The sequence below is a fragment of the Amblyraja radiata genome, chromosome 3, assembly GCF_010909765.2.
Source record: "Amblyraja radiata isolate CabotCenter1 chromosome 3, sAmbRad1.1.pri, whole genome shotgun sequence".
NCBI classification, from domain to species: Eukaryota; Metazoa; Chordata; class Chondrichthyes; order Rajiformes; family Rajidae; genus Amblyraja; species Amblyraja radiata.
The window spans coordinates 16372247-16388660 of record NC_045958.1 but is presented as its reverse complement, the minus strand read 5'-3'; the positions used below and the strand labels follow the sequence as shown (position 1 = coordinate 16388660).

At 40.7% G+C, this 16414-nt stretch overlaps 1 protein-coding gene across 5 annotated transcripts in view; it reads right to left on the bottom strand.

Annotated features, from left to right (window-relative positions):
• Positions 1-16414, bottom strand: part of ppip5k2 (diphosphoinositol pentakisphosphate kinase 2) — a 131033-nt gene that overhangs the window by 91972 nt on the left and 22647 nt on the right. For all 5 annotated transcript variants that reach the window (XM_033017374.1, XM_033017375.1, XM_033017377.1 and 2 more), the window contains exons 7-10: positions 11703-11857; positions 9593-9694; positions 8982-9143; positions 2313-2434 (exon numbers count right to left, since the gene is read on the bottom strand). In XM_033017374.1, the coding sequence (XP_032873265.1) occupies positions 2313-2434; positions 8982-9143; positions 9593-9694; positions 11703-11857 (541 nt within the window). The remainder of the gene's footprint in view (positions 1-2312; positions 2435-8981; positions 9144-9592; positions 9695-11702; positions 11858-16414) is intronic.

Here is a 16414-nt window from a genome sequence, read left to right as displayed (position 1 = left end):
TCTACAGATACTCTCCTCCACCTAGTGGAGCTGGTCCTTACCCTTAATAAATTCTCGTTTGACTCCTCCCATTTCCTCCAAATACAATGTGTAGCTATGGGCACGCGCATGGGCCCTAGCTATGCCTGCCTCTTTGTAGGGTACGTCGAACAATCCTTGTTCGAGACGTACCAGGGCCCCATCCCCGACCTATACCTACGCTACATCGACGATTGCTTTGGTGCTACCTCCTGCACCCACACACAACTCACTGACTTCATCCATTTCACCACTAACTTCCATCCGGCACTCAAATACACCTGGACCTTTTCTGACACTTCCCTACCATTTCTTGATCTCACTATCTCCATCGCAGGTGATAGACTTCTGACCGGCATCCACTATAAACCCACAGACTCCCATGACTATCTAGACTACACTTCTTCCCAACCTGCTTCCCGAAAGGACTCCACCCCCTACTCCCAATTCCTCCGTCTACACCACATCTGCTCCCAGGATGAGGTGTTCCACACCAGGGCATCGGAGATGTCCTCGTTCTTCAGGGAACGGGGGTTCCCCTTCCCTACTATAGATGAGGCTCTCACCAGGGTCATTTCCATACCCCTTAACACTGCTCTCTCTCCCCAACCCACCACTCGCAACAAGGGCAGAGTCCCCCTAGTCCTCACCTTCCACCCTACTAGCCGTCACATACAGCAAATAATCCTCCGTCGTTTTCACCACCTCCAACTTGACCCCACCACTCGCCACATCTTCCCATCTCCTCCCGTGTCTGCTTTCCGCAAAGACCGCTCCCTCCGTTACTCCCTGGTCAATTCATCCCTTCCCACCCGTGCCACCCCCTCCCCGGGCACTTTCCCTTGCAACCGCAAGAGATGCTATACTTGTCGCTTTACATCGCCCCTTGACTCCATTCAAGGACCCAAGCAGTCATTCCAGGTGCGACAGAGGTTCACCTGCGCCTCCTCCAACCTCATCTATAGCATCCGCTGCTCTAGATGTCAGCTGATCTGCATCAGTGAGACCAAGCGCAGGCTTGGCGATAGCTTCACCGAACACCTCCGCTCGGTCCGCAATAACCAACCTGATCTCCCGGTGGCTCAGCACTTCAACTCCCCCTCACATTCCAAATCCGACCTTTCTGTCCTGGGTCTCCTCCATGGCCAGAGTGAGGACCACTGGAAATTGGAGGAGCAGCACCTCATATTTCGCTTGGGCAGTTCATACCCCAACGGCATGAACATTGACTTCTCCAATTTCAGGTAGCCCTCACTGTCTCCTCCCCTTCTCAGCTCTCCATCAACCCTCTGGCCCCTCCTCTTCCTTCTTCTTCCCGCCCCCCCCACCCACCCCCCTCCCCACATCCTACATCAGTCTGAAGGCTTTCGGCCCAAAAAGTTGCCTATTTCCTTCGCTCCACAGATGCTGCCGCACCCGCTGAGTTTCTCCAGCACTTTTGTCTACCTTCGATTTTCCAGCATCTGCAGTTCCTTCTTAAACATTCTTAAAAAAATAATTGGTTTCAGGTTCTATTTGAACTCACTTATAAAATAGAAACATGGAACTAAAGGGATGCTGGTCACTTAGCAGTCACATTAACCAGTAAATAGCTAAGGGACAAGGGTCTCCTAATCTAAGGAAAAACATTCTTGCCATAGAGGTAGTACAGAGAAGGTTCACCAGACTGATTCCTGGGATGTCAGGACTTTCATATGAAGAAAGACTGGATAGACTGGGCTTGTACTCGCTAGAATTTAGAAGATTGAGGGGAGATCTTATAGAAACTTACAAAATTCTTAAGGGGTTGGACAGGCTAGATGCAGGAAGATTGTTCCTGATGTTGGGGAAATCCAGAACAAGGGGTCACAGTTTAAGGATAAGGGGGAAGTCTTTTAGGACCGAGATGAGAAAAACATTTTTCACACAGAGAATGGTGAATCTCTGGAATTCTCTGCCACAGAAGGTAGTTGAGGCCAGTTCATTGGCTATATTTAAGAGGGAGTTAGATGTGGCCCTTGTGGCTAAGGGGATCAGGGGGTATGGAGAGAAGGCAGGTACGGGATACTGAGTTGGATGATCAGCCATGATCATATTGAATGGCGGCGCAGGCTCGAAGGGCCGAATGGCCTATTCCTACACCTATTTTCTATGTTTTTCTATGTTAAGAGGAAATGTTTTGGTAAATGATACTTTGCTGACTACAAATGATCTAGTAAAGTCCTACAATCAAATATATCTTGTTCTAGAGTCTTCTATACTGCTCCATAAAGAAATAAATACAATTATGGAAAAGTAACAATTAAAAATCTTACCCTAAAATCTTTGCACAATCATCATAATACTTCATGGAATTCTTCACAAAGCTGAAGCCATTAACATCACAGACATAGGATTGACCATTGGCTCTTAGTAAATCAAAGCCACAAACTGTTTGCTATAAAAAAAGATAAGATCATCAGAGCAGAATTTTACAGCAGAACCTATTCAGCCCCTCATACCAATGACGGCCAAAAAAACGTGAGCTATTGACGTTACTCCCACTTCCCAGTTCACTCCTGCACTTTACATGTTGTGACTTCAAATGTTTATCCAGGTATCTGTTTAATGTGATGAGAGCTTCTGGCTGCAGTATTCTTGTAACAGAGAGATCTAGAGTATCACTATTTTCTCAGTGAAAGATGTTTCCATAACAAATAATTTTACCTGTTAACTTAATTACTAAGCTCTCTGCCATGGGAAACGTGCCCTTCTATTACGCCCTGTCTAAGCCTTTCAGTTAAGTCTGTCCATACACCTTTGTTCCAAAGAAAACAACCACATAAGTGTCAAATATCCAACCCCAGCAATAACCGTACATATCTTCTTTGAACTTTTATCAGTGCAATTATACTTTTTCAGTGGTGTCTTGAGCAGATATATTCTAACTATGGCCTACTCATGTTAATTCAGTTCTTGCATATTTTATATTCTATGCCTGGGCATTTTTAACCAGTTTATCAGTTTTATACCAGTTTTGGGGAGAAGACAGGAGAATTGGGTTAGGAGGGAGACATAGATCAGCCATGATTGAATGGCGGAGTAGTCTTGATGGCCTAATTCCAATCCTATTCCTTATGATCTATCTGGCCTGGCACCTTCAAGAATTTGTGGATGTGCACCCCAAAGATCCCTCTGTTCCTTTACACATTTTAGGTTTTCCTTTATCATTTTTGTTAATGAAAGCATTCTCCTCACATTTTTTGGAACTAAGTTTCAATATTACTTGTGTGTCCACCTAGTCAGTCTCTCGTGATTCCATGCCCCCTAGAACTCCTTCATTCATTAAAAATCCTGCTGATGATTTGTTATCTGTTGTTTCCTTCTGATAAATTTTGTTTATAACCATATATAACAATATTATATCGTGTTTATCACCTTCTCTTGTATCCCATAGCTTTTATCTTCTTGATCAAAACATCACGTGGGACCATGCAAATACTGGTTTAACATTGATTTAAGATTAAGACTTTGATTAACCTTCCAAAATGCTGATTTCTAATATTCCACAGAAATTTTCCGATAGCTTACTCAGGGACAATATTAAGCTGATCAGTTTAGTTGCTCAGCTCATCAACTTCTCCTTTATTTTTCAAGAACAAAAGTACTGACCACATCAGCAATCCTGACTACTCCTTGCTAAAAGCCTGGGACATATATTATCATTTTTTTTTAAATATAGCAAGGAAACCGGCCCTTCGGCCCACCAATTACAACTGGTAGGTATGAGTAACCTATTAATTGGTAGGTTAAGGTTAATAATTACTATTATGGGAAATGGGTCCTTCTTGTTCACCCTGTCTAGGGTCCCAATTTCTGCGAAGGATCCCAACCCTAAACGTCAACTATCCATGTTCTCCAGGGATGCGGCCTGAACCGCTGAAGTACTCCAGCACTTTGTGTCTTTTTTAACCTAGTAATCCAATGTCTAGGATGTAGGAGGAAATTGAAACACCTAGTGGAATCCCACGTGGTCATCATGCCAATGTACAAACTCTTACCACAGACAGCAATAGCTCGGCTAATTGTGCCGCTTAACTTATTTTGTCCATCTGCTTATGAGTTCCAATGCTTTATATACTTGGGTAGATTCAGATTCAGACTAATCTGAAATTGTAATATACAATACGGGGTACAATGAAATTCCTTCTTCAGATGAATGGATGGTACATGCTTAATTCAGGTTTAGAGGGATATGAGCCAAATGCAGGCAGGTGGAACTAGTGTAGATGGGACACTGCACCTTTGGGTGCATGTGATGAATAAAATTGACTTTGACTTTTGATGTTGGTCAGTGTGGGCAAGTTGAGCCGAAGGGGCTATTTTCCATGCTGTGCGACTCTATGACAGATGAAGCTCATAGAGTAAACAGTATAATACAGTAATGATAAATACAACTGCAAGTGCAAAGCAGCAGAATGACGGAAGATTGTTGTGCAAAATCCTAACAGTGCAAAAAAAATATTTTTTTAATACAATAACATGGTAACCAAAGGAGAGAGAGTTGAGAATCAGATTATGTAGCAGCTCTTCCGAGAATGGGGTGTTAAAGAGGCAATTTTAAGACAGCAGTGGGGAAGAAGCTGTTCTTAAGTCTCGACATCCAAGCTTTCATGCTCTTCTATCTTCATCCGCAAGATAGAAGAGAAAAAAATGGAACGACCTGGTTGACAGGCATCCTTGATGGTACTTCCAGTCTTCCTGATCCAACACACCATGCAGATGGACTGGATGGACGTATGAGACAAACTCTCTCTGTAGGTTTAGGCAGGCAAGAGCAGAGCTGGTATCACAGTATCAGGCTGACATGCATCCGTCAGAATACTTTCTGTAGCACATCTGTGAAAGTTCAATAGTATACTGATAGACATACAGATGAGACGGAGTACAAGAATGAGATTGAGTCCTGATTCTCAGAAACTGGTTCTGAGTCAACAACGTTTCTCTCAATATCAGCAAGACAAATGAGATAGTGACTTCAGGAAGCAAAGCGGTACACATACCCCCCTTTTCATTGATGGTGCCGTAGTAGTGATGGTTGAAAACTTAAAATTCCTAGGTGTTAATATCACCAACAACTTCTCCTGGACCACCCATATTGATCAACGACCAAGAAAGCACACCATTGCATCTACTTCCTTAGAAGGTTTGGGAAGTTTGGCATGTCCCCTACAAATCTCACCAACTTCTACAGATGTGCCATAGAAAGCATTTTATCGGGATGCATAACAGCTTAGTTTGGGAACATCTCAATTCAAGACAGCAAGAAATCGCAGCGGATTGTGGATGCAGCCCAGACCATCACACGAACCAACCTCCCTCATGCTGCTTCGGTATGGTCAGCAGCATAATCAAGGACGAGTCACACCCTGACCACTCCCTTTTTCCCCCTCTTCCATCGGGCAAAGGATATAGAAGTGTGAAAACGCACACCTCCAGATTCAGGGACAGTTTCTTCCCAGCTGTTATCAAACAAATGGACCACCAGACCACAACTGGAGAGCAGTCCTGAACTACCATCTACCTCATCGGTGACCCTTGGGCTATCTTTGATCTGACTTTACTGGCTTTATCTTACATTAAACCTTATCAGGCTTGATAAGTACACTATGAATGGCTTGATTGAAATCATGTACTGTCTTTCCGCTGGCTGGTTAGCACGTGACAAAAGCTTTTCACTATACCTCAGTACATGTGACAATAAACTATTTTTAAAATTTATTTTATTTTTATTTTTTATTAGAAGTACGGTAAGTTACAATAATACACAACACATATGTCTTAATACATTTTTTGTACCGCTTCATTTTTTGAGCTTTAAAAAAAAGATAGAAGTAAAGGCAGTAAGGAAAGTGCGCAAGAGTCGTGAAGGTGCAGGAGAGTGTTGAGAAAAGAAAGCCCCTTAGAAAAGAAGTTAGAGAAGGAAGTAAAGAAAGAAGGTAGACCCTAGAAAAGAAGGAAAAAGAAAGGAGAAACAATCGCTCTATTATAACATTAAACTCCGCAGAAAGGGGACTACCAACCAAGTCTGTTTTTGTTGGGGGGGTTTTTTAACCCCCCGTTGCCAGATCCTGGCACCTTTTATTTATTTATTTATTTTTTAGATTACTATTGCACCTTATGCTTGTAATAGTTCCAAAAACGTAGACCACGTCTTTTGGAAGTGGTCTGCTTTGCCTGCTAAGAGGAATCTCATCTCTTCCAGATGTAGTGTTTCAAACATATTTGATATCCACATTTTTATTGTTGGTGTAGGCGCATTTTTCCAGAATTTAAGTATGAGCTTGTTTCCCATTATTAGCCCGTAATTGAGTAAATTCTTCTGAAACACGTTTAGTTCAGGGTTACCTTCCGATATTCCAAAAATGATCCATTCTGGTTTTGGTACCAGTGTGACAATAAACTAAACTGAACAGATCTTGTAAGACACCTAAAAAAAGACACTAATACGTTTTCTAAATCACTCCATCAATGTGAAGGGACCAAGTTAGATTCCTCAGCTCCGTTGATGAGGGCAGAGTTGTATTCACCCAACCCCCGCTTCCTTAGGTCAACAACTCTTTTATTTTGCTGACATTACAAGCAACATGGATGTAATTGCTATTCTGTACTTTGACTTATCATAGTTGTTGATCCAGCTGACCACAGTGGTATCATTGGCCAATTTAACAACTGAGTTGGAGTTGTACTTAGCCATATAGTCGTGGATGTACAAGGAGTAGAGCAAAGTACTCAGCAGACATCCTTGAGGGGCACTACTGTGGAGGATCAGGGTGGAGGAATTGTTATGACCAATTCTGATCGATTGTGGTCTATCAGTTAGGTAGTCTCAAAACCAGTTGCTGATGGAGGCCCAAATCCTGAAGTTTAAGGATGAACTTATTTGGTGTAGTAGAAAGATTAGTACTATATAACAGCAGGGGAACGAGGTATAATAATAATGAGGTTAAGTCAAGTCCATTCATCACATACGCATACGAGATGTGCAGTGAAATGAAAAGTGGCAATGATTGCGGATTGTGCAAAAAAAACTACAAAACAGAATGGAACAAAATCAGTAATTACATATTTGTGGGAGAGAGAAAAAAAAAGAAGAAACAGCAATTTAAAAAGACACCACACAGGTGTCTCTGCTTTCAGTGCTTCACTAGTGCAATCAATACTTCAAGTCACCTGCCCATGCCCATCCTGAAACTTGCAGTGTTGTTGAGCAGTGGTCTAACCGAGGGACCCATTGAAAGGGTTGGTCAGTAGCTAAGCACTGTAACAAGCTCTCTCTGATATTTTTAACATACTGTGATGAGTTACGGGAAACATTGAGCCCACTGCAGTCAGCTGTGACACTATCCTTCGAGAACATCTCATCAGTTCAGTATCCCCTCAAATCAGTAATAAACCAAGAACAAAGCACACTGCGCCTCTTGTTTATGGAGCCAAATTCACGGTGGCTGTTGCTTGGAGCTTTTAGTAATTTCTGCGAATACTGGTTAAAATGAGTAATGATTGATTTTATTAGGTGCATGAACTTGTGGAAGCTGCAGTATGACAAATGTTAAGATAGCTGTACAGCACAATGTGGAAGCTACAGTATGACAAAGGTTATGGTAGCTGTACAGCACAACAATCTTTAGGCATTCATTGACGCACATCAATGTTCCTGATGCACAAGTAAATAAAGTGTGTCTGGAAAATGAATGGAAGTTGTCAGAGTTCAGTTGATCGGCGACGACAATCTAACGCTGGAAATGCAACAAAGTATGCAAATGTGGGTTGTTATGGGAATTATCTGGTCCAATTTCACCTGAAGAAATTTGCTATTGTGATGTAATATATAGCATCATATAGCACTGAAAGAACAGTACTTTAAGATAGAATTTGCACACATACAATTTTATCCAAGTGCTCCCTGTGAACAACTGTATAAAATCAGGATTTAAACTGTATATTGTGCCTCAATTTTATCACAGATTGCACAATCCGACATGTTCGCTCTGCAAGGGTTAGATTCGAAGAAACCAAAGTTTAAAGAAGTACAAACTTTGTTATTCATTTTAAATGATGCATGCTTTGCTGACAACACTGACAAATTGCCTTTTGAGGTATGGGTAAGACACCACATAGATCATTGAAAATTGTGGAAGTTACTTAGAAATACAACATTGTTTCTTCATCACGGATGGTTCATAATCCTGAATAGCGATTCCAGGATTTTGAACCAGTGGCAATGAAAGTACAGCAAATGGGATTAGCATAGATAGGATTCAAAGCTGGCATCGATAAGTTGGACTGAAATTGCCTGATTCTGTTTCCATACGCAAGGAAAGCTGTTTACGTTTCACAAAGTGCAGAATTTTGAAAACTGAAGTTCCAATTGCCAACACACCAGAAAAGGAACACAAATGAAATTTCTCCACAATTAAGTTCAATGATCTGCCACGTTAAGACTTAACACTGATACAGAAAAAAATATTAATATCACATTTAATTAAAAAAGACCACAACTGTATTAATTTAAATGTGAGAATGTTATTAGGAATCACTGACATTGGGAATATATGTCCATTCCCACAACATAAATTTTCAGTCCATTTCAGCATTTAATTAGATTTTTTTACATTTACTTACATTTAATCAACGTACAAGCTGCCACTGGTAAAAGATTTAAGTAAATACAAATGCCAAACAGATTTTTTTTCCAAACAAATAACATTTAAACTTCAAGAATCAGTGTAAAATATCCAGATTTTGCACAGTAGACATCTGAAGATTCGTAAAAAACTAAAATTTCAAAGTACTAGTGTCTCGGCTTTAAGCTATCATTCTTTTAAATTAAGAGTATTTTCATTATGTTTAATGCTAGCACGAAGCACTTATTTTCATCATAGTCAAACGGTGTTCTGTTTTTATTAAACTAACTGTGTGCACTTATTAATTCGACCACTCACCTTAAAAGCAAGGCAAACCTTCCAAGCAATTAGCTTCTCTCTGGCGTTTAGTATGACAGGATATCGAACTTCCTTTCCTTCACTGTCACGCTCAACCTTGCCATCCAGAGCAGGAGATTTGCGAGCCTCTGCATGAGCATAATCTGGACCAACTGTATAAACCTTCAGAATTGTATTTTGAAGAGAAAAAAAAACATGAATGAGATGGAAGCTCAGACAGTAGTATAAGGACTCATTGAAAGAGGAAAAAAACATAAATTTTCCATGCTACACAGGAACTGCAAATGTTGTTTTAAAAGAAAATACAAGGTATTGGAGCAACTCCGTAGGTCAGGCAGCATTTCTGGAGGACATGGATATTCTAGAGTAATTTTCTTTCCTCGAGGTAAGGCATTCAAAAATAAAGATGGCAGTTGCCATAAAAATTAAAATTACTTTATAGTATTGCAAAAATATAGCGAAAACTATTAAGTATTTATGACTAAGGCCAAAGAACTGTTGCCAGTGAGCTTGGATTGCTCATGAAAACCATAATTTCCATGGACATGAAAAGCTCAAATAATATTGTTTGTATACTGAGGATTACTTTAATTTGAAAAGGTGCTCTGTACCTTCACATCTGTGCCATCTGTCGGCATAAATTGCTCATATATATATGATCCAGTTTTTCGGACATTGCTTTCAGGAGAATAGACGCTGCTTCTACTTCCAATCTAAAACAGAAGAACAATTTACTCTTTACATGGTATTTTGAGCACTTTATTAATAGATAATGTTTTCAGTATTTTACCAATTGATTCCAAAAGGCACAAATTATTTGAAGGATTGTTTTCCACAATTCTTTGCAGAAAGACAATTCAATGTCCATTCACAAATCCCTTGAAAAGGTTATTGCTGCCTTCCTGCTTCATGGGTACTAAACACCAGGGAGATACAGGAGCCAGTAATGGTAAGGAATGGCAATCCATTTCAAGTATGTAGCTTAGAATTGATAGTGTCATTTCCCACTCACTTGCCACACTTGCTCTTTTTACTTAATGCAGGATATGGGCTTTGACGAGGCCAGTATTTACCGATAATCACTCATCACTGTTAAGGTGATGATAGTGATAGAGAAGGTGGTGGTGATACTCCAATTTGAAATGAAAAGGAAATGTCTGGGTTTTTATGCAGTTATGATAAATAAATGTTAATATATTTGAGTTTTTCTGATAAATTAGAGGCAGGAGAATTTATAGATAAATGTGTTATACCCGTGTAACTGATGCCCATTATCCTCAAGGAGTTATCTGTTGCATGTTTGGTCAACAAAGTCAAAGAAATCTTGCCAAGCTTTTGCAATGCACCTTATACCAAAGCAAAACTGGCAAAGTCTATAGCAATATTGGGAAAATCAAGACACATTCTGGACCACAAATCATTACATACTCTGTATAATACACTCATATTGCCATATCTGAGTTACTGTGTGGAGATATGGGGTAACATCTACAAAACCAACCTACAGCCGTTATGCACATTACAAAAAAAAGCAATAAGAATTATCAATAACGTTGGATATCTTGAACATACCAATTTATTATTCTTAGTCACATACACTGAAGTTCACCGATCTGGTTAAATTTAAGACTGCGCAAATCATGTACAAAGCAAGAAATAATTTACTTCCAAGAAATATACAAAAACTGTTTATGGAAAGACAGGGTGGGTATAATTTGAGAGGGGAACATAATTAAAAAAAACTCAATGTCAGAACAACTCTTAAAAGTATGTGCATAGCAATCTGTGGTGTGAATTTGTGGAATGGTCTGGAACAGGAGATAAAACTTAGCACAAGCATAATTCAGTTTAAAAAGATGTACAAAAACACTTTTTTTAAAGGATATTGGGATGAGGATAAGTGATTGTGAGTGGGATATTTGTTATACTGATTGTATTGGGAAGGGTGATTATAGAGTGATGGGTTGTATATATGACCAAGATACTGTATAGTATATGAGGGTTTTTTCTTTTCTTTTTATTATTTTATTTTTTGTATGGCTTAGTAAATATTTGATTAGTGTATAAATGTAAATAATTTGGTGTACATATAGTGGCTGGTGTACATATAGCTGCTAAATTTGTATAAGATAATTACAAGCAGTTGAATAAGGGGTGGGAATTAATAAGCTTTGGCTTCTTCCTGCTCCTTTTCGGACACATACGATTTCAATTATTTATAGATATTGTTTATGACGCTTTATAAATATTCTTGTTTTGTTATTTGTATGCTGTTTCACACTTGCTTTTTATTCTTTTATTCTGTTCGAAATAAATAATAATTAAAAAAAAAAAAACCTGATTAAACTGTAGCTATATGCATGCAATGTTGAAGATAGTTAAACTTGAATGAGGTGAACAGGGAATCAGGAACATTGCTTTGTACCAAATGTTATCAAGCCCCTGGAGCAAAACTCATCCAAGCAAGTGGACAACATTCTACCAGTTTTTCCTTGTAATTCAGCTCTTCTGTTCACGTTTAAGCCACGAGAGTAATTAAGTCTGGAGCCTTTCTAAAATCAGCTATTTTCTACTAATCCAAGAATAAAGCCTAGCTTTCATTTCTTTTCTCCAATTTTATGAAGCAGCTGGCAATGTTCTTAATGTTTAACTCCAAGTTATTTAGAAAATTAATTCAAAGTTATCCAAGCCACAAATGTTATAAAAGCATACAGAACATACCTTTCGAAAGAGTCTTTGGCTTCCCCCTCCAGCACTTGTTGGATAATAAATGTAAACATTGTGGTCCTCTGCACTTACTGGCTTCTCAACAAATGGTTTTTGAAAGATATCTCCATTGACCTCTACATGATCTTCACCCTCAATTAAACTGCATTCTAGGATGAAATAAATTATGGGTTAGATGTCTGTTTGTATTATATTTAAGCATATACATTAAAAAAAGGATTTGATTTTGATCTCAGCAACAGTATACGTCTTTCAAACAAGAGGATAGGGGAACCAAGAACCAAAGGTTATAGGTTTAAATTGAGAGGGGGAGATGTTTAATAGGAATCCAAGAGGTAATGTTTTCACTCAGAGGATGGTGGGTATGTGGAACGGTCAGAAGTGGTTGCTGAGGCAATTATAATAACATTTAAAAGACACCTGGACAGTACATGGACAGGAAAGGTTGAGAGGGATACAGGCAAAATGTAGGCAATTTGCCTAGCTTAGATCTTGGATGGCATGGGCCTGTTTCCATGCTGTATAAGATAGTTTAAATACTAAATACACCATTTAACAGATAGATCAATATGAAGAGTGGCAAGCTCTGTAAAAAGATAAATTATATAGGAGTTACTTTAAACATACTTGAATTCAAGTTAATATAAATGAGGGTATCTTGGTGATTTGATGTTGATAATTGAAATGCTGAGAACGTTATGAAATGGTGTCAAGAAAATTACAAGAGGGAAGTCTCACAGTGATCCAATATCCATCAAAGATCTATAAAATGTACAGAAAAGGAAGGATTATGAGACTAGGAAAAACATTTCACGCTGGAAGATGGTCTTAAAACGTATAAAAGATTGAAGGTTTAGTAAAAGTTAAATCAAAATATTACTTTAATTTATATTCTCAAAATTCTAACAATGAGGTCAGCTTCTCATTCTTCTAAAATCTAATGAATACTAGACTAAGTGGGACCCGTTGGGTCCCATGTTCACACGGGAGGGCTGGTCCCCCGACGCAATATTCCACCTCTCCACCAATTCCAATATTGGTGGCGAGTGGGGGGGGGGCTTTCTGGAGTGCTGGTATGGGTTCTTGGGGTGGCAGCTCAGTCCCTCAAGCCTGATCTGCTGGCAGCTCACTCACGGCTGGTGGGCTGGCAGTTGACTCATGACTATTCCTTGAAATTGCATTTCAAGCAGGGTGCAAGGCCACCAAATTCAAATCCATGTTCCTACCATTACAAGCAGGGTGCAAGGCCACCAAATTCAAGTGCAGTTTCCAACCACTTCTAGCAGGGGGCAAGGCCACCGAATTCAAGTGCAGTTTCATACCATTTCAAGCTGGATCCAAGGCCACCAAATTCAAGTGCAGTTTCATACCACTTTCAGCAGGGTGCAAGGCCACCAAACTCACTTCAGTTTCATACCACTTCAAGCAGGATGCAAGGCCACCAAATTCAAGTGCAGTTTCATTTCAAATTCAAGCAGGGTCCAAGGCCACCAAATTCAAATGCAGCTTCATACCATTTCATGCAGGGTGAAACCACCATAAAACCACACAAAACACCAAACTCACAGTTCAGTAGACATTCAGTGTGTTCAGTTGATTCACAGCTCAAACAGAGTCATGACCTCTCCCTCCCCCATCATGCAGAGACTGAGCCACACCCACACTTCCGGGTTTTATAACCCCTCCCCCTGCAAAAGGTGTGGCTTTCAGTGCGTGATTGACAGGAGAGAGATTCTAAACATTTTTTAAACACTAATAACACTTCTATTTTTCATTGATGGGAAGAAGTCTCTGCACCTGCTCAGCGGAGGGGGGACTGAGTAAGATGGCCAGAAATCACAGCCGTAAGTGGTAGCGTTTTATCTAAAATCTTCAAACAGGAAGTAAGTGCATTTGCAGTGGTGCCTTTCAACTTCAAGCCAAAGCACCCAAGCCACCATTTGCAGTAAGTAGTGCCTTTCAACATCAAGCCAAAGCACCCAAGCCACCATTTGCAGTAAATAGTGCATTTCAACTTCAAGCCAAAGCACCCAAGCCACCATTTGCAGTAAGTAGTGCCTTTCAACCTCATGCCACCATTTGCAGTAAGTAGTGCCTTTCAACTTCAAGCCAAAGCACCCAAGCCACCATTTGCAGTAAGTAGTGCCTTTCAACTTCAAGCAAAGCACCCACGCCACCATTTGCAGTAAGTAGTGCCTTTCTACCTCAAGCCAAATCACCCAAACCACCATTTGCAGTAAGTAGTGCCTTTCAACTTCAAGCAAAGCACCCAAGCCACCATTTGCAATAAGTAGTGCCTTTCAACCTCAAGCCAAATCACCCGCCACCATTTGCAGTAAGTAATGCCTTTCAACTTCAAGCCAAAGCACCCAAGCCAGCATTTGCAGTAAATAGTGCCGTTCAACTTCAAGCCAAAGCACCCAAGCCACCATTTGCAGTAAGTAGTGCCTTTCAACCTCAAGTCAAAGCACCCAAGCAACCATTTAATACTAATAATAATAATACATTTTATTTGTTGGGCGCCTTCAGACATCTCAAGGACACCTTACATAGATTAACAGGAATATAAACATATAATCAGAGTAAAATAAATAATAAAGACATCACAGAGACACAAACTAAAAACAGAATTCAGTCCAAAAACAGAAAATCAAAAACACAATGTGAAGAGAGAGCAGCGGCAACCAAAGCAGGCCAGCGTCCACTCTCCCTTCACGGCAGCCATCTTGGACAAAGACTAACAGGATTACATTACAGACAAAAAAAAAAATCATCCCCCCACAGTGGATACCACTGTGGAGGAAGGCACAATGTCCAGTCCCCACCCCAAGTTCACCCCAAAGTCAGGCCTATTGAGGCCACCGCAATTGCCACTACGGAGGCCCGATGTTCCTGGCCATGCTCACCATTTGCAGTAAGTAGTGCCTTTCAACTTTAAACCAAAGCGTCAAGCCACCATTTGCAGTAAGTAGTGCCTTTCAACTTCAAGCCAAGGCACCCAAACAACCATTTGCAGGCAGTGCCTTTTTACTTCAAACAAACCATATTTTCATTTTCAAACCACATTAAGGGTACTTTACTGTTGTGTAGACATTTGTTCGGTGTTATTCAGAGCTCAAGGAGACGTGACCCTTGTCTTCATCGATCTTGCAGAGACTGAATGAGGCCCACCACTTCCTGGTTTTATAGTCCCTCCCCCACCCTCCAGCAGGGGCAGCAGAGAGAATGGCGATTTTTTTAAACTTCAAGGCAAAGCTCCCAAGCCACTATTTGCAGTAAGTAGTGCCTTTCAACTTTAAACCAAAGCTCCCAAGCCACCATTTGCAGTAAATAGTGCATTTCAACTTCAAGCCAAAGCACCCAAGCCACCATTTGCAGTAAGTAGTGCCTTTCAACCTCATGCCACCATTTGCAGTAAGTAGTGCCTTTCAACTTCAAGCCAAAGCACACAAGCCACCATTTGCAGTAAGACGTGCCTTTCAACTTCAAGCCAAATCACCCATGCCATCATTTGCAGTAAGTAGTGCCTTTCAACTTCAACCCAAAGCACCCAAGCCACCATTTGCAGTAAGTAGTGCCTTTCAACTTCAAGCAAAGCACCCACACCACCATTTGCAGTAAGTAGTGCCTTTCTACCTCAAGCCAAATCACCCAAACCACCATTTGCAGTAAGTAGTGCCTTTCAACTTCAAGCAAAGCACCCAAGCCACCATTTGCAGTAAGTAGTGCCTTTCAACCTCAAGCCAAATCACCCGCCTCCATTTGCAGTAAGTAGTGCCTTTCAACTTCAAGGCAAAGCACCCGCCAGCATTTGCAGTAAATAGTGCCGTTCAACTTCAAGCCAAAGCACCCAAGCCACCATTTGCAGTAAGTAGTGCCTTTCAACCTCAAGCAAAGCCCCCAAGCCACCATTTGCAGTAAGTAGTGCCTTTCAACCTCAAGCCAAAGCACCCAAGCCACCATTTGCAGTAAGTAGTGCCTTTCAACTTTAAACCAAAGATCCCAAGCCACCATTTGCAGTAAATAGTGCCTTCCAACTTTAAGCCAAAGCACCCAAGCCACCATTTGCAGTAAGAAGTGCCTTTCAAATTCAAGCCAAATCACCCACCACCATTTGCAGTAAGTAGTGCCTTTCAAATTCAAGCCAAAGCACCCAAGCCACCATTTGCAGTAAGTAGTGCCTTTCAATTTCAAGCAAAGCACCCAAGCCACCATTTGCAGTAAGTAGTGCCTTTCAACTTCAAGCCAAAGCACCCAAGCCACCATTTGCAGTAAGTTGTGACTTTCAACTTCAAGCCAAAGCCCCAAGCCACCATTTGCAGTAAGAAGTGCCTTTCAACTTCAAGCCAAAGCACCCAAGCCACCATTTGCAGTAAGTAGTGCCTTTCAATTTCAAGCAAAGCACCCAAGCCACCATTTGCAGTAAGTAGTGCCTTTCAACTTCAAGCCAAAGCACCCAAGCCACCATTTGCAGTAAGTTGTGACTTTCAACTTCAAGCCAAAGCCCCAAGCCACCATTTGCAGTAAGAAGTGCCTTTCAACTTCAAGCCAAAGCTCCCAAACAACCATTTGCAGGCAGTGCCTTTTTACTTCAAACAAACCATATTTTCATTTTCAAACCACATTAAGGGTGCTCACAGTTGTGTAGACATTTGTTCAGTGTTATTCTGAGCTCAGAGAGACATGACCCTTGTCTGCATACATCT